The sequence below is a fragment of the Cynocephalus volans genome, chromosome 6 (assembly GCF_027409185.1).
Source record: "Cynocephalus volans isolate mCynVol1 chromosome 6, mCynVol1.pri, whole genome shotgun sequence".
Lineage (NCBI taxonomy): Eukaryota > Metazoa > Chordata > Mammalia > Dermoptera > Cynocephalidae > Cynocephalus > Cynocephalus volans.
The window spans coordinates 38782459-38807119 of NC_084465.1; the positions used below are offsets into that span (position 1 = coordinate 38782459).

Consider the following 24661-nt stretch of genomic DNA (forward strand, 5'->3'; position numbering starts at 1 on the left):
CCCACTGTATTTTTTAGGCATCAGTTTAACCTTGGGTCTTTTTAAAATCAGTTTCCCAAAGTGCCACATATTTCTTAGATGACTGAAATATCATCTTCGAATTGCCTTACCATTACAAGAATATACATGGAGATAACCTGAAGGTAGTTTCTCTGGTAACTGGGGGCTCCTGAAGGGTGGGCACCTGTGTAGATGGAAAAGTTGGTTTTGAGGGGGCAAGAAGGCATCTCTCTCCAACCCCCACCTAAGTATCTCTGTGCCAACCATGGGGCTGCAGCTCCATTATCATATCTTCTAGTCCAAGGACATGCCTTACTGCAGAAGAGCATCATGCTAAAACAGGGACCGGATGCTCTAGCGATTGAAAGATTGTCAGAAAAATGCTTGCAATTCAGCAACTCAGGGCCACCACTCTTAGAAAGAGGCTTCCTAAGCTTCAGGGATGCAAGTTTTTTATTCGCTACTGTCCATGCATTAACTGGACTAAGGCACTCAGATATGGATGAGCTCCATGCAGCCAAGTGAAATCAATCTTAGGCTTCCTCTGTTATTATGTAAATGGAGTAGCTAATCAAGCATGACTAGCAATAACCAACTCTCAGTATACAAGATGTTACATCACTTTATTTTAATTGTATGGTTTATCAGAACAACAACTATTAACATACAAAGTACCATTCAGCTCAACTGCAGGTATAGGCAGTGACAAGTATCAAATTCTTGGAAGAGTCACTTACTCCCACAGTCTGTCCAAATGCATTAATCTAAGGACAAATTTATAAATAGCAAACAAGATTTTCACATTGCAGCTTTCTCAAGCATGTATATACAGGTGTGCGGTCCTGCTGATGGGTCATTCCCACAAGTTCTTTCTGTTCTTGATGCATTCATTTTCTTGACCTTGATAGAGATATTTATTTTCGCAGAGCAGATTTTTTTTGTCATCCACCATTTTTGCAATACTCTGTGAATTAGCATTACTCTATGTTTATGAAATAGTAATGTTTGAATTGAAATATATCTGCAGTACAATTCCTTGTGTCTTCTGGTAAGTCTCACCATTGTCAAAGAGCTTTTGGTTATAATCATTTTCCTGCAACAACAGCCAAATTCAACTATTGGGTTTCAGTGTAACACACCCTCTTTGTAGCTGGCTGTGTTAACCCCTGGCTTCAAGTCCTGGTGATGTAATGAGGGTGGGGTGTACTGGTAATCAGTACATTTCCTTATCACTATTTACAGCCATTTAAAATCATGCCGTTATCAATCTGAGTCTGACATACCTTTTCTGAAATGTTCACAGTGCAGTATTTTTGTGGCCTAACAAAATTTTTCTTATATCATTAAAAATAAACATTTTTATAAAAATATACTTTAAATGTTTACATCGACAAAACCAGTTAGAGTAACCTATGCCACATGCACTATACAGTAGTAAGCACAAAATTCCACAGAACATAACATCACAGAACTCCTGTCCAGAGTAACTATTCATCCAGGTGAAATAGACAGAATTTTCAATTGCCTTTTTTGTTTTGTTTCTAAAATATGTTTTGCTAAACACAAAATATGTCCTAATGCAAAATGGGACTCCCCAAAAGTTTTGTCTTCAATTGTTTGTGAGGTGAGAAGCTGTCACCTGAGAAAGAGGCTAATATTTCCAGTCCATTGACCCTTTCTTTGCTCTACATATGAGCAGTGATTGGACCCAATGAGCCTTTTAGGAAGATGTATTCAGCTTTAAAAACATGTTGTTACCTTTAAAAATATTTATCATCACAAATTACTTGTTTTATTTTCAGAGTCACAATTAAAAAAACATAGACAAAACATCTAAATGTTCATATTCATTAGATCAGAACAGTATCATTCTCAAACAGTTGGTTTTTAAGTGACGTCTAAATATTTCATTGTGACTAAGCTATTTTATGAAAATCTTCTTAATGTAGTCTATGTACAATTAGTAAATATCCCCGTTAATTTATAAGCACATTTTGTGTCATGCTACTTTGAAAATGACTGCATTGCCTAGGGATATTCCTCCAACAAAAGGAATGTGTATACAAAATTTTAAAAGGGAATGTTTGCCTAATGGGTGAATGACAACATCCGTAATGAAAAATATGAGTGACCATACACCACGCAGAAGTTCTTTGAGACACTGTAATTCTAAATGAGTGGCCTGGTGCTGGGGCTGTCACATCTGTCCTGGACATCACCATCTCTTCTGAATTTTCTGTGATCATGAAGCCCTCAAAATTCATTGCCTCAGTTCCCCATGTGAAATCAAGGGGGACCCTGGGTTTTTAAAATTTCCACCCAGAATTCAGGTTTTGGATTCTAGTGCGACAGGAGTATTGTCATAGCTGCAGGGTTGCTCTTGGTCACTGGCCTGTGGGACCCAGCTTCTGGTTCTGAAGCTTTGTCAGATGAAAAATTCCTTAGAATCCAGCAATTTAAATAACAATACAAAGTCTTAGTGCCATTTTGGCCAAAACAAAAAATATTGGATGGCATTTCAAAGGCCAGGCAGTGATAAAACTACTGGACAAAGTGTGGACTGTTGTTTCGACTAGTACTATTACGTTTCTCAGAAGACGGCTGGTGGGGTATCCATCCATCATGTGTCCACCTCGCCGTCAACGTTATCTTGTGATGACAACAGAGAAGGATAGGGAGCGATGCATTTTACATTCACATAAGTAGCGTTCACATGGACATAGTGCTCCCCGATGAAAGTAGAGAAGATCGCAGATATCCTGGAGACCAGTTCAGAAAAGGAAGGGCGCATTTCGGCTTTAGGGTGCCAGCATTTGAGCATCACTTCATACCTGTTTCGGAAAGAAGGAAATGTTGTGAGAAACCCCTTGAAGGCAAGCATTTCTGTAAAAGTAAAGAATGTGAGAGACAGACGATCCTGTTGGGATTCCTACTTACAAGGGGTCTGGGCAGTATTCGGGTTGTAAGAGCCTTCTGCCTTGCAACAAATAAACAGTTATATCAAAGGTGTTCACATCAGGATAAGGTGGGGCTCCTCTCGTCATCAGCTCCCAGAGGAGCACGCCGAAGGACCACTAGTAAAACAAGGAAAAGATGGATCCAGGTGAGACAAGTGTGATCATCCAAATATGAAAGAAAATCAGTAGGTCTTGATAACTAAACTTGCCTTAACAGATTCAGTACTGTTGCTGTTTTGGGCAAAAATTTTTTCAAAGGCAATCATTAAGCTATACATTTCATGGCCTGTTTAAACCAGAATCGAATAAGTTTTAGATTACAAGTAAGTGTGAAGTTTTCAAAAAGAATACCAGGAGTCTATGTGATGATTAAGATTTCATCTGTAATTAGTAGCGTACATTTTTCAAGTTCTCTCTTGTAGTGTCAAAGCACAAACACATTTTTATCCTGTTCTCTTCCAATAGCTTCACTACAATGTTAGATTATTAGTAAAAGAAGAGGACAGATAAAGGAAGCCATCCAGAATTTAAATTTGTGGGATTTCAAAATGAATATAAATACTCTTTAAGAAACATAAGTGTATCTAAATGTTAATATTTAAAAGGAAAACCTTAATCAGTATAAGCACAAATCCATACTAAAATCAGAAATATAAAACTTCTAGGCAATGTTGGGGCTCAGAAAATGAGAGCCCAAAGTATGGCACTTTGGCTTGCTGAGTACTTTAAACTAAAGGAGACTGAAAGGCCTCCAAAGAGCCTCAGAAGCAAAGTCTCTTTCTGACCTTCTCCTGTTCTCCTGTTTCCTGCTCCTCTCCCTTCCCCAAAGTGAGTCATAGAAACCAGAAGTCCACTTCTCCAAGGTGGGTCATAGAAATAGAACCCTTCTGCCCTAAAGCAAGCCATAAAACCTAAAAATATTACTCCAACCTTCCCCCTTCTTTCTGTGTAGGAGCTGGCCGTAAAGAAATTCTGACCTACCATGTCCTAGTAGGTCATAAGACCCTCATTCCAGAGGGTCCTTCCCTATGCCCAGGAGGAAGGAACGCTACACAGAGATGCCAAAAACAGTCTGAACACACAGGCCTTGCTGGGTTTCCCCCCTCAGTCTACTATCAGTAGATCTTACCCTTTTGTCCAACATTTCTACACAGCTGTCCATTCTTCATCAGACTCAAGCATAAAAACAGTATTCCCTGGGTCTTTTGGTCTTTATTTCTGAAGCTTCCTGTGTCTCATCAACTTTGATTAAATCCATTTTTAATTGTTTTTTTCTTGTTAAGGAGTCTTTTGTTATAGGAATGTCAGCTGTGGCCCTTATGATGGGTAAGAAAAGGTATAATCCCTTTCCTCCCTGACAGCAACAAAGCTCTCTATTGAAAAGTGATTTCAATAAAACTGTAATTTGACCATGTTAAAGTACTAGATTCATATAAAACAGCTGTCTCAGAAGATCACAGGGACATGGAGAGGTTAAGCGACTTGCTAAAAATTCCACAGTACATCTGAATTCACATTGGGATAAAGATTTGAGTTCTTGACCCTTGGGTCTTGCTTGGTCTGCCGAACTTCACTAAATGTGCAATTCCTTGATTTAAGACACTCTACTCAGAATAGATCAGGTCATACATATTATCTCTCCCTGGATGTGTGCCAAGGTGAGAATGACATAGGAGAGAGAGTAAGTCAGCATGTGCAGGTCACCCTGTGCAGAGGACGAAGCAGTCCTTGCTCAGCAACACTTCCAGGCTACTACCAGACTAAGAAGCATATGGGGGAAGAAATGAAACTGAAAAACAAGTAGCTTAGAAGGGAAAGAGAATCTAGACCAAACAGGTGGAGTAGAAAAACATAAAACTGAGAGGCAAGTGTAGCTTGTAATACTCATATAAAGGAGAATAAAGCATGCCTTTGAGCATGGCGAAAGAAAGAAATAGGTAGATACTGCAGTTGCTGATACAAGTCTTCATTAATAGCTCTTTCCCTTTGCCCAAGTGCAAGAACTCTTTAAGGTCAACTGACTCCTTGATTCAAATGGAGAACACAAAACCCTTCCCGGGTGGGACGAGGTAACTTTGCTAAGTCAACCTTTCATAATTGAAATTTTCAAAGCCTGAAAATCCTAAGTCACTTCTGACAACTTCATTCTGGAACCTTCAAGTTCCAGAATTTGCATTAAAATTTAAATCAACTTAACAATGGATCCTTGATCTATGGACCTGTGATCACGTACAAGATACTTTCCAAGTTACTGGATTGGTCCCAAGGCTGAATGAAAAAGGGTTGAGAGTACTGTGCAGATAACTTTCACACAATAAGATTGTAACTATAATATAGAGGAATACTATGAGTATAAAAGAAGAACAAATGTTGCGAAAAGTCAAAGAGATAACAGTGGGGTACTGAGAAAGTCTTCAAGAGAGTGACAGTGTAGTGGGTCTTGAGGAACAGGGAGAATAGGTAGACGTAGAATGAGGGAAGAAAGAGTGTTCTGGATGGAGGGGGCCCAAGGGCAAAAGTGCCCATGTGTTTTTGAATCATAAATAACAATAGCTGGAGTAGGTGATGGGACCAGGAATAGATAGGTTGAAATGGGTCTGTGCTGTGGGGTTCTTAAACATTGAAAGTGGGTTAAACTGGTCTATGGGACATGACTGAGTTGCACTCCTGGAGAATGCATCTACAAACACTGTGCTTACAGCAGAAAGGAGACACTGATCCACAATACGGATCCGTTAGGAGGGTTCTGCTTAAGAATAGGTGAGGGGTTCTACTTCATGCTGGCAACATGCAAGCCTATGAGGCTTTACTCCCAAATTAGGGCGGGGGAAGGGAGTATTTGTGATATAATGAGGTATGCACAGGCGTCATACCCTTTAAAAAACATTGTCTTATTAATCCTTATAATGGATTGTAATTGGTTACAACCTTGTAATGTAATTGGTTTTGTCAATGTTTTAAGGGTAAGGAAACCAAAATTCTGAGAGATTGATTAGTCGCTGGTGATCAGGTCTCCCTAACTGATAGCCTAGGCTATATATAGGTTTGTCTGAAGACAAATTCACAAATAAGAAGCAGAGTTGGGCAAATTTATGAGGCATTATAGGACAGTAGCAACAATTACCTATTTAGAGGAGAGCTGGAGGACTCATGTGAAGGAGGCAGTTTCCAAGGAAAGCACTTGTACTGTCTGCATGGAAAACTCCCCTTAAAACATCTTGGGACTGACAGGATGGTGTTGGGGGGGGGAGGGGGCAGCAAAGGAGGAGAATAATGTGGATTGAGAGCAGCTGGGCTGTGTCTGTATGTGTGTTTAAGTGTGAGGGGAGAGGCAGGTGCACAGTGCATGTGCATTCAAGTCAGTGTTAGTTTTAAGACAGGATTGCTCTGTTATTCATGCATATTGTGGGGCATTATTCAAGCCATTTTGAACATCGGAGCCCCAGCAGTGAGCTCATGTGAAGAATCTCTGCCTAGCTCTACCAAAGGTGAAGATCAATTATTAGATGTGAAAGACAGTTATACAAGGGTACTTCAAAAAGTTCATGGAAAGATTTGTATCATCTTTCAGTTCTATTTTTCCATGAACGTTTTGAAGTGTCCCTGGATGCTCTAAAAAGTGATAGGGTCGCTGCTGATAAGCAAGGAATGGAAACAGGCGAATTTGAGCATTCAAGAGTAGGTAAACTGAGACAGAACTTCAAAACTAGGATTGATAAAAAAGAAAAAAAAAGAGGATAAATTAAAACATTTTTATCAATTGGTAAACTGATAAAATTTTCAACAAAATTAAAAACTTCTCTTTGAAAAATAATGGTAAAGAAATAAAACGGCAATCCACAGACTAGAAAAATGTATTTACAAGAACACATATTTGATAACACATACCTATATCCAGAATATATAAAGGACTCTGACAATACAACAACAACAACAACAACAACAACAATAATAATAATAATAATAATAATTATTATTATTATAATGCCAATAAACCCCCCCAGAAAATAAATCCTAAAAAAAAAAAAAAAAGCAAAAGATCTGTGTATACACTTCACAAAAGGAGGTATAAGGATGGCAAATAAGCACATGAAAAGATGCTCAACATCATTAATCATTAGGAAAATACAGATTAAAAAGAAAATGAGACACAACTACAACCTAAAATTGAAAAAACTGACCATGCCATGTGCTGGGAGGATGCTGCACAACTGGAATACTATGGGTTGCTGGTAGGGATATAAAATGATACAGCCACTTTGGAAAACAGTCGGCAGTTTATCATAAAGTTGAGTAGGCACTTACCTTACAACCCAGTAGTTTTATTCCTAGGTATTTACCCAAAAGAGATAAAAATTATGTTCACACAAAAACCTTTAAGCAAATGTCACAGCAGTTATAATTATGTAATTATAAGTAATTGCCTAAAACTGGAAAGAACCCCAATGGCTTCAACAGGTAAATGGATAAATAAAATGTGGTATATTTGTACAATGGAATACTACTCAGAAATAAAAAGGCATAGCCTACTCCACTATGGAAAACAGTAGAGAGGTTCCTCAAAAAATTGAAAAAAGAATTCCCACATGATCCAGTAATCTCACTTCTGGGTATATAGCCAGAATAATTGAAAACAGAATCTCAAAGAGATCTTTGCACACCCATGTTCATTGCAGCATTATTCACAATAGCCATGAGGTAGAAGAAACCTAAATGTCCACTGACAGATGAATGGATAAAGAAAATGTGACATATCCACACAATGAAATATTATTAAGCCTTAAAAAAAGAAGGAAATTCTGTCACGTGTTACAACATGGATGAACCTTGGGGACATTATGCTAAGTGAAATAAGCCAGTCAGAAAAATACAAATACTGCATGATTGCACTTATATGAAGTATTTAAAGTAGTCAAACTCTTAGGGACAGAATGTAGAATGGTGATTGCCAGGGGCTGGGGAAGGGAGAAAGGAGAGTCGCTGTTCCATGAATATAGAGTTTCAACTCTGCAAGATGAAAAAGTTCTAGAGATCTATTGCATAACAGTAATTAACACTACTTACTGTACACTTAAAAATGGTTAAGAGAGTAAATTTGATGTGTTTTTTTTACCACAAAAAAAAAAAAAAAAAAGGAATGAACTACCGATACATTGATACTACTGATACCACGACATGGATGGCTGTCAAATGCATCATGCTGGGTGAAAAGAGACAGACTCAAAAGGCTACTGACTGTATTATTCCATTTGTATGACATTCTAGAAAGGGTAAAACTTTAGAGACAGAAAACAAATAGTGATTCCAGGTCCTGGGGATAGGGTGAAAGTTGACTAAAAAGGAGCACAGGAACTTTTCTAGGATGATAGAACTGTTCTATATCCTGATTGTGGTGGTGGTGGTTACACGACTGCACGCATTTGTCAAAACTTGAAGAACTGGACACTGAAAACAGTGAAGACTAGATAAATTGCACCATGGTGATGCTACTCATAGAAATCCGGAAGTGAGGAATTGCCAGTGTAGCAGGAGAGAATTTGATTTTGAATATGGTAAATTTGTGATGCTGGTGATGACATCCAGGTAGAGGGGGCAAAGGTGATCACTGATGGGAATGGCTGTAATTGCTGAGAGAGGCCGACCCCTGAGGACAAAAGTCCTGGGGTACGGCTATATCTATAGGTGCAAGAAGCAGACAAGGGTAAAACACACTGAGATTCAGGGGGAAAACCAGATGGTGCAGTCTTCCAGAAACCAAAGGAAAAGGAAATTTCAAGAAAGAAGGGATGGTCGACAATGTTAAATGCTTCAAAAAATGAGGCAGGATGAGAGCTGAGAAGAGCCAGCTGGACTGAATAACTGCGCAGTCAATACAGACTTAAAGAAAGAGCTTGTAGTATGTGTGAAACACTGCACAATGCTGGCTATGAGCATTTTCAAGTATAGTGACACTCCAGGTTTGTTTGAATGGAATTAAAGAGTATTCAGACTTTAGCTGAACTCATGGAAACAGGCAAGTTTTTGCTTGTAGGTTTTAACATGCATATGGCTTATTACATGCTTTGTGGAATGTTCCATGTAAACATTCAAAAGATTGGTGCTGTCCTGGAAGTGAAACTTTGTGCAAATTTATCTATGCAATCAGTAACCATTTGCCAGTGCAGCATTGTGTATGAATTGCTCAGGTTCAGCCTTTACATAATACAATTTAGTGTCTTTCAATGAGAGAGTGAGAAGGAGAGAGAGAGAGAGAGAGATGGCAGCATCATACTCATATCTGCAGAAGCCCAAGTAAACTTCCAGTCAAATATTTGAGTGACCGTTGCTATGTGAGAAGCGTTGGCCTCTGTGCTGTGTGTGTGTTTGTCAGGGAGGTGGTGGTAGTGGTGTGTGTTGTGTGTATGTGTGTGTGTATGGCTATCAAAAAGCTCGAATCCCAACCCTTACCTTGAACATCCAAAATTTCATTAGGCTCTTTTTTAAAACACAGCTTTGCTCTGGTATAATCTGTAGATCATAAAAGTTACCAATTGCAAGTGTATATAGTCAATGATGTTCAGTAAATTTATATAGTTGTGTAGCTATCATCACAATCCAATTTTAGATCACTTCATCACTCCAGAAAATTCCTTCATGCCCATATATAGTCAATCCTCACTCCCATCCTGAGCCCCAGGCAACCACTGACCTGTTTTCTGTCTCTATAATTTTTCCTCTTTCTAGAAATTTCATATACATGGAATCATTCAATACGTAAACTTCTAAGTTTGCCTTCTTTCACTTAACGTAATGTTTTTGAGGTATCCATGTTGTAGCATGCACCTGCAGTTCCTTTATATTGCTGAATGGTATTATTCCATTGAATAGATATACCACATTCTGTTTATCCATTCACCAGTTGATGGACGTTAGGATTGTTCCTGGTTTTTGGCTATTATGAATAACATGGCTGTGATCACTCTTGTACAAGTCTTTGTATGGGCATATTTTTCCATTTCCTGTGCTTATTAGCTAGCTATTCATACATCTTTTTGGAAAAGTGTCTCTTCAAATCTTTTGTCTTGGGTGATTTTGTCTTCTTATTATTGAATTGTAAGAGTTAGCTCCGGCTCTTTGTGGCAGACTGTCAAGTCTGAATAAACAGTATGTTCTTTGAGGATAGGTTAATCCTCCCACACCTTATGCCTTCATCTGACACCATTACTAACATATTCCCAGGCTTCCTCTCTAGTGTCCACTTTTTTCAAATCTTTCAGAATCTTTCAGGATTAGAATCCCTGGCATGAAGCTCTACCATGTGCTATCACTTTCTCTTATCAATCTCACATACCCTGCAGTCCCATTCCTCCACCATGACCTGTGACATGCTTATTTATTAAAAACAAACTCCCAGTCATCCCAACTTATTCTCTAATGTTTCCTCCACCTCCTCCCAGGAACTGAAACTCGGCTTTCCCTTGAAGACCACAATTTATTTGAAACTCCTACCAATGAGGCCACACCTCTCCTTCTTGCTGACTCAGAGGGAGGCAGGTGAGATGACGTCTCATTTCCCTGTACTGCACTCACATCCTTGTCCCCTGTCCTCTCTCAACAGCTGCCAATGCTTTCTCTTTTGCAGTCCATGTTTTCCTCTATAAACATTATTTTCTGCCCACCTGGTTTGCTGGTGTCATGGGTTTGTGCTTTTTCCTTTTTCAGATGTTATCCTTAGGACTGAAACATCAAATGTTTCACTACCTCCAGACATCACAGTTGTCTTGACTCCCAGGCTCCTCAGCGCAGTCTAGACCTCTGGGTCACTCAAGTCACTCAGCTTCCAAGACCCTTCTGGTGAACTGAGTAGCAGTAGACCCCTAGGACCATCCCATTTCTTCTTGAAATTTTCTCTTTCTCTGGCTTTCATGGTGGTCACTTCTCCTGGGTCTCCTACCTCTTTGCTCTTCTCCCTCACTTTATATATGTAGGTCCTCCTGAATAGTTGCTTTTGGACTCTCAAAAGCATTTTCCCAGCATTGATTTCTGCTGGACTGAACTGTGCCCCCGCAAAAGTCATATGTTGAGGCCCCAACACCCAATGTGATGGTATTTGGAGACAGGGCCTTTGAGAGGTAATTACGTTTAGATGAGGTTATGAGGGGTCCCTTACCATGAGAATAGTGCCCTTAGTGCCCTGATAAGAAGAGGCACTGGAGAGCTTGCTTCGTTCTCTCCAGCCATATGAGCACACAGCAAGAAGGCAGCCTTCTGCAAGCTGGGAAGAGAGGCTTCACCAGAACCCAACCAAGCCGGCACCCCGATCTAGCCTTCAGAACTGTTAAAAATAAATTTCTGTTGTTTATGCCACCCAGTCTATGGTATTTTGCTATAGCAGCCCGAGCTGACTAATTCAACTCAACTTTTTTTTTTTTTACAAGCTTCAGATCCACATTTCCAATAGCCTGATGGGCCTCTCTGCCTGAATATCCTACTCCCAAGCCAACTCAATGTGTTCAAGGCTCAACTTGTTATTTTTCCTCCTACTCTGGCTTTTGCTCCTGTGCTTTACATACTTGTTATCGTACCAGCATATAACTTTTCTCATCTTTGACTTTTATCAATTCTTTGATAAATAGTGCTGATTCTACCTCTGAGATGCCTCTCCTTCCATCTCTTCCATTTTGCTTTCAAAGTTTCGATATGGTTTCAAGTTCTACCTCTTGCTTCGTTTTCCTGCCTCCACTCCTCAAGTCATCCTACAGAATGAAGAAGGATTGCAATCTGATCTGATTACATTTTTATGTTTCCATGTGGCCAGAGAATAAATTCTAGACTCTCTAGTTTGGTTTTCAAGGACCTCTATGATCTGGTATGAATATATTTTTCTCAATTTATTTTCATAAGTTCCCTCTGTGCCTTCTGTTCTTGCCAAATCACTAAGTACTGTTTCCTTGGAACTTTAAAGATACTTATACTTTCTTGTCCTTTTGCCTCACCTGGATTGGTATTTCCATTCACCCAGATGCCCAATTCCAAACCTGTCCTTTAAGGCCCATTTCAAACATTACCTCCTCTTTAAGGTATAAGGCAAATGTGTTGGATCTGGCTGTCCATGTGAGTGTCCCTCCCATCCTCAGTGCTCAGGTGCATGCCTTTTGAAGCTTGTTCTTGGCTCTTGCAGATAAAGGAGGACACTTTGCTAGCTAGGTGCAAGGAATGTGCCCTCACTGCTAGACGTGCCTAGTTAAACCCTCCAGATTTCTTGAGGTGGAATTCTTGCTGCCCTTGGGCTATGAGAGTCAGAGCTAATTCCAGTCTACTTTGTGTCACAATCATCAATGGCCATGTTTTCTCTTCCTTCTGAGCTACAGCTCTTGGAAGACAGGGTTCCTGCCTGGTTCAGCTCTGGGATTCCTAAGGAGCCAGCATGGTATCCCACTTGAGAAATGTTTTTGAATAAATGAGTAAATTTATAAAAATATACAATGGGTACCTATCAGAGAATCTAGTCTATTTTTAAATATGAAGAAAACTGAAATTAGTCTCTCTCTTTATTTTTTTAATTAAGTAGACATAAAACTGCAAAGAGAGTTGGGTATGGAAGTAAAAGAGGAGAATGTCAGGGATGATGAGTACATTACCACATCTGACTTGGTGGTAAACTTCTGAGTCTGCAGACTTTCCAAAGCCATCCACTTCACTGGCAGTTTTGCACCTGTTTTGTTGTGTACACTATAGTATTCTTTATCATACATATCTCTGGCAAGACCAAAATCCGCAACCTTGACAGTGAATTTTTCATCCAGCCTAGAGAAAGGACAAAAATTATTACTGGTGGTTGAAGCAGAATAATTTATAATGATGCTGAATATCAGCCAGAACAACTGGCTTCAGTATTTGAAATCCATAACTTCTGAAGTGAGTGCTTCATTTGGCTTCTACTGACTAATGCTAAATTACAACAGAATTCTTGAATAAAAATGCTTGACATTTACATTACAAATTCAACAGGCTGAGGAAAGAGACCATGAATGATATGGTATAAGAAAATCCTTTTTGCTTTAATATAGATCTGGAGCAGTAGTAAAGCTGGCTCCCCTCCCAGCTTCCCATGGTTGCTAAATAGAGTATGCCAACTGACTACCCCAAGCAGTCACCAGTACTCAGTTTTATGGGCAAGACATGTCAGGGTACTGTTATTTTACTTTTTCATTCTCAAATAGGCTAGATTAGTACATAAAACTCATATATTCTACCACGGAGGCAATAGGGAAATAAGGTACACAGTAAAGCATCTAAGAAAAACAGCAGGTTCAACAAAACTCAATTTCTGCTATCTGGGGCTATGTATCCTTTGTTTAAGCTGGCTTTCATGTTGTTGCACTAACCAAAACCAAGGCAGGAAATTAATAGCACCGCTCTTTCATTCACACATACCATAAGTCATGAATCAGTGCTATGAAAGGAAAAGCACTGAATCAATTACAAACTGTTGACCGTTGTGTTATACAGCCAGGCAGCCAGACACAAATAAAGTTCTTTGTATATTCATTCCCAAATACCATTTTTGGAAGGACTTTTGCAGACTGACTTCAAATTCACTCTTGGGAAGTTACAAATATTGGTATTTGTGTTACCAGCCCTCTCCTTTTCACCATAAAATGCTGAAGATCAAATTCTCACTCCCAAACACTAATGCAGCATGAAACCACAACACAGGGGGCTATTTGTGGGAAGGACCAAGAAAAGCAAAAGTACACAACAGCTGTTTAAGACCCCCTATGGAGAATCACTTTTAAATTCTCCATTCGATAAAGCCTGAAAGTCCTGCCCACATCCCCAGGGCTTACACATCAATTTAAAACTGTAACGGAAATAAAGGAGTAAGAAGAGAAAACAGCCTCACTAGCAGGGAACAATGTGAAACAGATTCCTTCTTGTCACTTAATTTGGACTATGGGCACAGACATTCTAATACTTACATACAGTTTCTTGCAGCCAAGTCTCTGTGGACAAACTTTTTGCTTGCAAGATACTTCATGCCTTTGGCTACTTGAAGGCCAAAGCCAATGAGATCTTTCACAGTTGGGTTCTGCAATCAAAGACAGTTAGAAAAGCATAAACTAAGCATCTACTGCTCTAACTCTGATCTCAGAATTCTGAAATGTTTTTAAAAACGGTCTTGTCTCAGATAATAACTTGTGCCCTGTGGAGAGCACCAACCATTTGTTAAGTACCTATTGTATGCAAAGCACCAGGCTGGATGTGTTTGTAGATTATGGCTAATTCTTAATACACTTCTGTAAGACAGGTGTTACAGGCTCTATTTTCCAGAAGGTGTTTTATAATGTAAGTTTGATTCTTCAGGTACGATGAGGCCAACAGACCAGGAGATAATTGCCATTGAAAAATAGTTTGTTATTCCAAGAGGAGGAGGCACATGATACCATGTCCAGCCACACAGGGAAGCTCTGGAGACAGTCAAGGAGCAGAGGGAGTGAGGGGAAAACGTGGGCCAGGGCCCATGGGAAGGAACAGGTGAACAGGGCAAGAAGGCTCAGGATTGGTTGATTTGAATAATTCCAGTAGTTGGGGGGAGGGGGTGGGGGAAGGATATAGGTGCTGTCCCTCATTGTCTGCTACCTTGCCCTGGGGTGATTAGAGCAGTTGAATAGTGGCCCAGCTTGTAAAAGCCTGATAAAGGAGCTGCCTGGGGTATGGGTTCTAGATTGGTGGTTTGCATGTGAAAGGTATGCTCTGAAGGCAAGTTGTTGACTCTCTCTAGGAATTTGCTAGCCTTAGGAGGGGCAGCCCCTCCAGGGTCAGCAAGGCCCATACGTCAAAGCACCAGAAACACACAGTTAATACAGAAGGCTCTGAGAGGAATAAATCACTCCAAACTACTCAGATGGTAAATGGTGGAGTTAGAATTTTAATCTAAGTTTATTAGGCTCCAACAGCTACCTTGTGGTGAAATCAATCATCTTAGAAGCCCTCCTAATGGGACCGAAGAACCAGCCCACAACTCCAGTGGCTCTGGACCCACCCAGAGAATAGGATATCCCATTCTCCACAACTCTATCCACAGAATTGGATGAAGAGAGGAATGACTTTAGTAACTATAAGAACTGTATCTGCGATTGCACAGATGTCACTGTGGCTGACAGCCCTGACCGGGGCCTGGCTTTCAGGAACAGGGCATCTCTTCCTCAGCAGCCACTGTGGAGTTTGTGAGCACAAGAGGCAGAAAGTGGGGACCTGCAAGAAGGGCTGCAGCCCCCCCCCCCCCCAATGCACACAACCTGTGGAGAGGACAGTTGCTTGTCTTTAAGACACATCTGTGCTAATGGTCCTCATCAGTATTGATGCCTTGGGTTAAAAAAGGCCATGGTACTATTCTGTAGTGGATAATAGGACAGCTCTGTCATGCTTTAACCCTGGGGGAATAATACCCTAGAGAAGGCAGCACATCCAACCAGATTAACTCATCAGGATAATGACAAGAGCTAAAGTGGGAAAGTGGGATCTCTCAGGGCAGCTTTGTGCTTTGTAAGGTAAATTCACCTTCTCTGTAAAAATTCACTGCCAGGGAGTGTTTTATTCTTTTGGTTGAACACAAAATATTTCTCTACTGTCCTAGACTTTATTTTCTTTGAGAATTTGACCCCATGTTTATAAAGTTGTTTTTGATCAAGAGTAAAGCTGCTCTATTAACTCCCACAGAGACCTGGCCAGCAGGAGCCAAGAGGGGGCCATTGTGAGTTCAGTTCTGGGGGCTCCTTCCTCACTCTTCCTGGCTCTGGCCCAGCTGACACTTGTGCACCCTTTAGGTCCTGGCATAAATGTCATGAAGAAAACTCCCTTCTGCAAGAGCCTTCTAGAGTTAGAACTCCATGTGGGCAGAGGCTCGCTCTGTCTATATTTCTCCAGTGCTGTTCTTGGATTCTGGCACTTAGTCGGCACTCAAAGATGACTAAATGTATCTATTGGGGGATGGTAGAGCAAGGCTACTTGCAGCACAAGTAAGAATCATTGCCCCAGGAAGCCCTACCAGGTATCACTGTCTTTCCACCAGGATAGAAGATTTTGAGGTGCATTTGATGTGCTAACATTTTACATGTACATCTTTGGCTAATAGCTTTTGAAAAGACTCAAAGCAGGTATATTTTGAAGGGCTGGCTGGCTTACAGCAAGTTCACCAGTTAGTAAGCTTGGTAATATACTTACATGAGTCTCATTTCGAATGAAATTTCGAAGATCTCCATGTTTCATGTATGGTAAGACCACCAGTGGAGACCCTTCACTTCGAAGGCAGATGCCCAAGAGGGAGAGAACATTGGGATGACTAAAATCTTTCATGATGATTCCCTCGGTCAGAAACTGGGAAACTTCTCCTATGTCAGTGATTCCTAAGAAATCCAGCAGTAGAGAAATTAACTTCATTATGGAATAATAAATACCTTGTCACATTTAGAAAGGACAAGCAATGGCATGTAAAATCAGGGTTGCATCTTGTCCTGAGGCCTTAACCTTAGAGTGTTCTTTTTACAATACATCTTAGTGAATGATGTCACCCAGCATGGTGCCCTCAAGTCCCCACCTATACCCACTTTTATAAGACACAGTCCAGCAACCAGTTTTTCTCGTACAGAACCACAGTTTATTTCATACAGAAAAAGGATAGAGAGCAGGCTAGTCCATTATGTAGTGGTTGCCTAGGGCAGGGGTTGTAAAGGGCCTTTGCTGTAAAGGGCCAGATAGTAAATATGGTTTGGCTTTGTGGGCCATGTGGTCTCTGCTCCAAATACTCAACTCTGCTACTGAACCATGAAGAAAGCCGTAGACAATAAATGGCTGTGTCTCCATAAACTTTACTTATGAGAACAGGTGGTGGCAATAGTCTGCCAATTCCCAGGCTAAAATTTGAAGACTAATCATCATATGGTATCTAAGTAGATTTTTTTTGGTATAATAGTTTCTAATCATTTCTCGATAGAGACATCTTGGGCATGATACTAGTTAGCATTAATGAAGAGTTAACAAACTTATATTTATTAATCTGGCTAGCATCTCTTTGGTGTTAGTGACAGTGTTGGTATTCTTTTACATTCTGAGACCTGGAAAAGCCACTGGATGTCCATAAGGACCAAATAGATATCGACACACACCAAGGACAGAGAAAGATTTCTCAGTGGAGTTCTGAATGCAGCTAACAGCAGTGCTCTCTCGTGAGGCAAATTTACTGACAATCATACTTAACCCATCACAGTTTGTAGTTAGGTTTCATATAGACTGTCCCTTTAATTATTTTGTGATCAGACTTCCAACAAAATTAATCATAAAGAACAGTGCTCAGCATGGAGATTTATTTTTAAAAAGGGTAAAATAGTTGTGGCAATATGTATCTTGCAGGGAAAACTTCCATTTGTGCATTTAAAGCTTATTAATTCTAATATAAATTTGTAATATTGCTGGTTAACATTTGTCAGGCTGTTGCAAATTATAAGTAGAAAGTAAGAAATGGCAGTACAAAGAAGCAAGCATGTGAGCCTATAAACAAAGGTGGAGCCAGGAACACTCTAGTATGTGGAGCACGTTGGGTTGTATGATATAGTAATTTATGGCCATGATTATGGCTCTGGGTCATCATTAAGGACTTAGTTTATGTTTGGAAGCATTCCCTGTTTCTTAAACAGAGTATAGATTTCAGCTTTAAAAGATTTTATCAATAACAGCTAAAATTTTAAGAAATGTTCCAGTATTAAAAGGAAGCACTTTTCACTTATTTAGAAAGTTCATTTATGTGGAAATACCTCATTCCCCCAAAATGCGGATAAATGAGGTACTACCATACTTATGATTTTTCAATTTTCTGCCAGTATACTTTTCTCCTATTTGTCTTATTTCATTTTTTATCTTTTTTTTTTTTTTAAAGATGACCGGTAAGGGGATCTTAACCCTTGACTTGGTGTTGTCAGCACCACGCTCTCCCGAGTGAGCCACGGGCCAGCCCCCATTTTTTATCTTTTTAATGGAAGTTGTGGTTAAAAAATAATTATAGAAATGCCTCTGGGTAAAATGAGTCATTACTACAGTATGTGCCAACATGTTTCCAATAGTTTCCATAAATGTCATTTGCAAAATAAATATTATAAGCCAAACATTGTTACATGATACTTAGTTCATCCAAGAAACTCATTTCCCCTACACCCTTACTTATGAGGGCTGTGAGGAACAATGTTAGATAAAATATTTCAATAAGAGTTTAGAACAAATAAATTTTCAGGATTAGACCCATTATTTCAGCAGTAGTTGATTTTTCCACAAGGGAAAGTGTAAATCAACATTTTATTATAGACTATTTATTAGTTTCCAAACCACAAAAGTACACGCCACTGTTAAAACGTAACTTACTATTCAAGGATTTCACAGCACAGTGAATCTTCTTGCCATCGTTGTCCAACAAAGTCCCATGATATACACAACCAAAATGTCCTATGCAGAAGAGGGAACTTGGTTAGTGCTGCATGACATTTAATCATGCAATATTTATTTCTTAAGTCCTTCATGATCTTAATTTCCTTCTATTTTCTATAAGGCAAAAAAGTGCATAAAGTGCATTGTTTCTTATACTTTTGATTAACAATATGACTGTGTGTGTGTGTTTGTATATATATGTGGATGCAATACATTTCACCCAAGGATATAAGCCGTATAATTACTTAATACATGGTAAAAACTGTAGGTGACATGACTGTTATTAAAGGCTAATATAATAAAATATTCAACCATAGTGGAACCACTAAAAACAGGAGTAACATCTGCCTCATAAAAGAAACATTATTTTTAAGGATCAAACAATATTTTTGAAATATAAAATAAAGTTTTCCCGCATGAAGAAATGTAACAAAATAAGCTCCCTATATTGCAATAAACTAAGATGAAATAAAAATGTTACCATTAGAAATAAGATCAGTATTATAGAATAAGGATTTCCCCCATTAGTCACCGGTTAATACGTAAGCCAGGTTGGCAGAAACTGAAAGCCAGTTGCCTAAATGGAACAAATTCACTCTGACTCATTTCATCCAGTTCTCTTTGGCTTTAACCACATCGTTTTCCCAGTGGTAGCCTTTCATTCAGTGGCAGTAATTTTCCCCAGAGGTGCCAAACGTCTGATAGCTGCGTAAGTCATTCATTAATTAATTCATCCAGCTAGCCAAGGCACCCTGAGTGCCTAGCGTGTGAGTGTCAGGCCTTAGGCTAACCTCTTGTAAGATGAATAAAATAAAACCTGTGCTTTTGAGTTCTCACATTCTACTGGAGGAAAACATCTAAACAAATAGTAGTTTAAATTTACAGAATTGTTAATGGTTATTACTTCAAAGGAGAAATAATTGCCATTTTAGTACCTTCCGTGATTACAAAAAAAGCCTAATTTTATAATGTATAGAATTAGGACATAATTAGTGAGCCACACACTCTAAAACTGGCGCAATTACTGGGATTTATAGGCCCATAACAGAACAGTATATTACTCTGATGTGAGACATGGAAACATGTTTGTTAACAATGAAGCTGCTCACAGGGAAGAAGCAGCGTGTTAAGGATTAAACTCTGGAGTGTGTTAGAGGAACATGTGGAAGTTGCCACAGGAAAATGAGAAGGCCTCGTGTTCACAGAAGGCAAATTATCCCATCAACATCTCTTCCATCCTGCTGGCAGATGACTGCACAACTTCTTGCAGTACATATAGAATAAAAGGGATCAGAGGCCATACAGTATGAAGGGTAAAAGCTTTTTTGTAAAAAAAGACAGGAGTGGAGTTCATTTCCTGGTTTCTGGTTGGTTTCTTTTCCTGCTAAATATTTCCTCAGATACTGTTTTTGCTAGCTGTTACTGCTGCTCTGGCTAGCTTATTACAAGTATTCATTTCTCCTTGTGTAAAGAAATTGGAGTGCACTGCAGAGATGATATGTGTAGCTTCAGATCAGGGGAATGCGATAAATTCCCCATCTTCTGATGCTGTCCAGCGGCGTACAAACTGCTGCTAACCAGGGTTTTGTAGATTTCTTTGAGAGTCATTATTGTCAGGGTAAAGAAAGATTGAAGAGAGAGTGAAAGTATTGGATCTTAAAAGAATGATTTTTGAAACAAAGTAAATGGCCTCTTCCATGAAACTGTAGTTGCCAGTATGAAAAAGATGAGGGGATGTGATTTAGCTCTAATATGTTTGGAAGATGATCCGGTTGCTTCCATGCACAGGGGCAAATCTCCACGGATATGATTTGCAGGCTGCATTTCTGCAGAACAGAAATCACGTACACGTGTTATCAGTGCTCTGTCGGTTGCTTTCCCCATTGTCTAAGTTCCTAATCTGCAAAGGCAGAAGATAAAATGCTTACTGGAAAATCGTATTTAACAAAAAGCTGAGTGGAAATACTTACCTCTTCCTATGACTTCATTGAAATGCACAATCAGGCTACTTGGCCCAATCACTACATGCTGGACTGCTTGGACCAGCTCTGGATTTAGAGCACTGAGGTCAATGTGGACAGTATTTTGCAGTAATGGACTGGAGATATCAGAGTCCCCACTGGTTAGGATGGGGGACAGGTCTGTCAGAGGATACTGCACTTGTCTGCATGATCCATTCTGAGATGAGTTAGGAAACTGGTCTGTAAGAGAAAGAAAAATGATTAGAAAACAATAACAAACACTCACTTAGTGGGCACTGTAACAGAGGCAGCAAACTGAATTAGCAATGAAGCCTAAATGTTAAAATTAAAGAAATGGTGGTTATGTTATTGAATGAGGCTAGGAAGAGCCCTTACAAAGGAACTAGTCTGATAAAAATTGTAATAAGTTGGGAAAAAATACTGGCTTATATGAGGGGTCTTCAAGAAGTTCATGGAAAGGTTCGTATTTTTTAATTCATTTTTCCACGAACTTTTTGAAGTACCCTCATATATACTAGCATTTTATAGAATGTTTACAATTTTAAGTAGACTACCCATTAACTTCAAAGGCTTGTTTACCCTCTTCGTTTCCTTAGACATTTTCCTTTTTATCAGTAGCAAAAAGCCAAACTTGAAGTTTATTTTTGGATATACTACATCCTTAAGATTAGGAAATAGCAAAGGTGGTCAAGCAACTTCCTAGTCTCACAAAAATCCAGCTGAAATGTAAGAAAATGAAAAAGATGCCTTTTGAGAGACTAGTGTTTATTAATGACATTAATTAGTATTGTGCAAAATCTATATGGATTTCTGGCCAAGGAAAAATACAATAGTGAAGAGTGTGTGTGTGTGTGTGTGTGTGCGCGCATGTGTGTGTGTGTGTGTGTGTGATTAGAAATATATAATGGTTAAAATTTCAGAACTGAAAGCTTTTCACATCAGTGATAAATTCTCCACCGTGTGGTGATGGCACCAGATTTGGTGTTATCTCTGTTCAGAGAAGGTAGGTTAGAACTGGGTTAGTGCGCCATTCCCATTGCTTAGTTGAGGGTACTTGGAAAGGGGTCAGCATTCCTTATAAGTTGATCTTTGCAATCAAAGCTCTGTAAGAGCCCTGGGCAAGGTTCCCTTTTGCAAGGAGAAGCTTTTTTTTCATTTCACGGGTAGGGAATTGTGCTGAGAGTAAATTTCTTAATGCCAAATAAGACAGAGAAGCCACCAATTGCTTTGTCCTTTCCACTAGGAATCTGTACATATCAAGAAGAGTGCATCCTAACCGCAGCCACTGACCTGAATATAAACTAGGCAGGGTATTGAAATGTATTAGCATGCAACATGGGGAAAGGGTTACGTGGGGCGGGGGTCCCTATTGGTACCAAAAGATAATATCGTTCGTTTGCAAGTGAGCAGGAGAATCAGAATTTGAGAGAAGGGCATAAAAAGAAAGTTAACGGTACGTCGTCTATTCCTAACCCCACTTAAGCATTTTTAGTATTTTCCACAGTAGACAGTTTGATTAATAACAAATGAACTTGGCCAGAGCAGTACAACTCAAAAGTGGTTCCAGAAAAGCTTCAGGTGCACATACAGTCACAGTAGTCATTAGCCAGAAATAAGACAGATGCACCTTAAAGGAAGGATGTGGAACATCAGGGAAGTACCTGAAATGGTGGGTGGATGAGGGAAGGAGGGGGCCTAGTTCTATGCCTGTTCCTTTAGTCCCAAGCAGTCAGCTTCTCTTAACCTTCCTCGGGGGACTGGGAATGCAAATGAGCCTATCTACACTCAGTTCCTTTGTCTTCACTTCTTAGACCTCTGCACCCAGAGATCAGGGCTCTGAATTCTGAGGGATGCAGAGATTGAGGGAAATCCCTGGTGAGACACAGGAAATAAGTCCTCGGGCATGGAAAGTCTACTGATCCTTCAGCTAAGTTCAAATATGTGCAGAAACCAATTTAAACCATCAGTGTTTGATCTTGGTATAACAGTGCAGAGAATTCTAGGTCTCCATGAAAAAGACCGAGATCTTGTCCCCACCAGATACACAGAGAAAAGCACGAGGCTCTGGCTGTGCATCTATTTCCTCCTTCTTCTCTCTGGATGATCTTCTGTTGCCTATTTTACCTTTCCATGTCTCCAAGGAGCAGGTACAATGTAGAAAAGAGGAAGAAACTCAACTTTCTTAACAACGATGACAGAGGTTTGGTGAGTAAGGAAGCTGAAAGATTAGGTAAGCTTTCTAAAAAAAATTATTTGTAAATTTTAATTATCTCAAATTACAGCTATTAAATGTAAATATAAAAAACTAAACACACTGCAATTTCAAAACTATAACCTAGATTTGATTTGTAGATATTTTTAGAAAAATGGATTTTTAAAGGTGAATAGAGTCATGTGGGCAAAGACAATGTTTACAATGTGTATCTCTGTAAAAATAACATTAACTTCAAGAAATAAGAGGCAGTACATGTTGAAAAACTTAAAATGTTAAATGCCTCATTGCTCTTGTACAAGTTTGGATGAGCAACTTCTAAGTTTTCCAGTATCCTCAACTGTCTGTGACTCATTTTATTTGTCCAATGGTAAATATTCAACCAGGGAAATACTTGTTCTTGACTCATGTCCTGTAACTTCTAAAGATAATGGAGCTGATACACAGACATTTTGCTTTTACCGGGAGAATTTACATAAAACAATGTGAGAAGCTCTGGTTGACCTGACCATTATTAGGTTTAGTATTTTGCAAAGCAATTGATGTTGACTTTTCCTTTTTTAATACAGTAACTGAAGGTTTTTCTTGGGTAAGTCTCAAAGTATATTCAAGTCCTGGAATGCTGTAGGTAAAAGGCTGTGTACTACCTTCATTGAGAATGCTTCAGAGGATTACCGATGGTATAATTTAAATGTTTGGGATTCAACCAATTAAAAAATGTAGCAGTTTCAACTTATATTTAAAGAAATATATGTTTTATAACTTAACTCTTCCTGGGTTGTTAAGGAGAGCTTCATAATTTCTTAGCATCACACTCAGATGGAAAACAAGTTACCTTTGCTCAAATGATTTTAAAATTAACCCTTTTTTGTGAAAAGAGAGCTTAAAGACAAGATTATAATGTAATATATACATATATACATGGGTTCATTTAAAAATAAGAGCCATGTAATTCTGTGACAAATTAATATGGCTTTGGCAGAGGTAAATATTTCTTCTATATGTTTACAAAAATAGAAAGACAAAACCCAAAATAAACAACAATGCCACAACCGACTGAGGTATATGTATTGCTATTTCTCAGAACAATAAACTTAAATATACCTTCTGGAAAAGTAGCTCGGTAGTCTACAGATTCATTTGAAACCATTTCTGTAGTTGGGCTTACACTTCGGGCACTTACAAGCCTATCCAAATGAGGAGTGTGTACTCTTGCATCATAGCGAACTAATTCACTGCCCAGATCTTAAAATAGAGAGAAAGAAAGAGCTTGTTAAAGACTTGGCTATTATGGGTCCCAGTAGAGCTGGACCCAGTGCCCAGAACTCATGGGATTTATGGATTGCATATAAGACAGCACACATTTATCTATAACAGTTTAAAACTAGAATGCCTATTCTCAAGGTAACTTCTAAAAACAATATCAAAGAATGTACCTTTAATTTGCTTTCTCTTTTTCAGCCACAGGAAAAGCCCGAGTAGTAATAAGAGTATTATTGATATTGAGACAACACCAACAATCAATCCTGTGAAATTCTGATCTGGTTGAACTATTACTTTTCCAAGGATGGTTGAAGAAACTGCTTGCTTCCACTAGAAATGACAAATAAAGAAAAGTCAGAATTCAGCTATGATAGATATAAAATACATGACACAGATTGATGCACAATCTCTCTGGGCCCAAAAAACCACCTGGTTATTACCACTCTAGAAGTAGCATAATTGCCTTCAGAATAATAAGCAATTCCTCAATTCTCTTTGTTTTCAAATAATTAGGGGATACTGATCCCCGCCATACTTATACAATACTTCATTGTTTGTACTTATAAGTAGGCATTAGGGATAAAAAATAAATAAAAACCAGATCTTGAGGAAGTTTATGAGGGTACTTCAAAAAGTTTGTAGAAAGATTTGTATTATCTTTTAATTATATTTTTCCACAAGTCTTTTGAAGCACCCTTGTAGAAGGGGAGACAGACACATGAATAAATGATCATAGTAGTACTATGTGATATGTACCACAGAAGTATGAAGAAATACGGTGGACCCTGAAC

General features: G+C 39.1%; 1 protein-coding gene across 5 annotated transcripts in view; it reads right to left on the reverse strand.

Annotated features, from left to right (window-relative positions):
* Positions 1 to 604: 604 nt before the first annotated feature.
* MET (MET proto-oncogene, receptor tyrosine kinase) overlaps positions 605 to 24661 on the reverse strand; it is a 111435-nt gene continuing 87378 nt past the window's right edge. For 4 of the 5 annotated variants that reach the window (XM_063100750.1, XM_063100746.1, XM_063100748.1 and 1 more), the window contains 9 exons: positions 24044 to 24200; positions 23712 to 23852; positions 20384 to 20614; positions 18351 to 18431; positions 16164 to 16345; positions 13919 to 14028; positions 12578 to 12743; positions 2938 to 3074; positions 605 to 2831 (listed from right to left, as the gene is read on the reverse strand). In XM_063100750.1, the coding sequence (XP_062956820.1) occupies positions 2621 to 2831; positions 2938 to 3074; positions 12578 to 12743; positions 13919 to 14028; positions 16164 to 16345; positions 18351 to 18431; positions 20384 to 20614; positions 23712 to 23852; positions 24044 to 24200 (1416 nt within the window). In that variant the 3' untranslated portion in view covers positions 605 to 2620. The remainder of the gene's footprint in view (positions 2832 to 2937; positions 3075 to 12577; positions 12744 to 13918; positions 14029 to 16163; positions 16346 to 18350; positions 18432 to 20383; positions 20615 to 23711; positions 23853 to 24043; positions 24201 to 24661) is intronic. The other variant, XM_063100751.1, reaches the window with a different exon arrangement.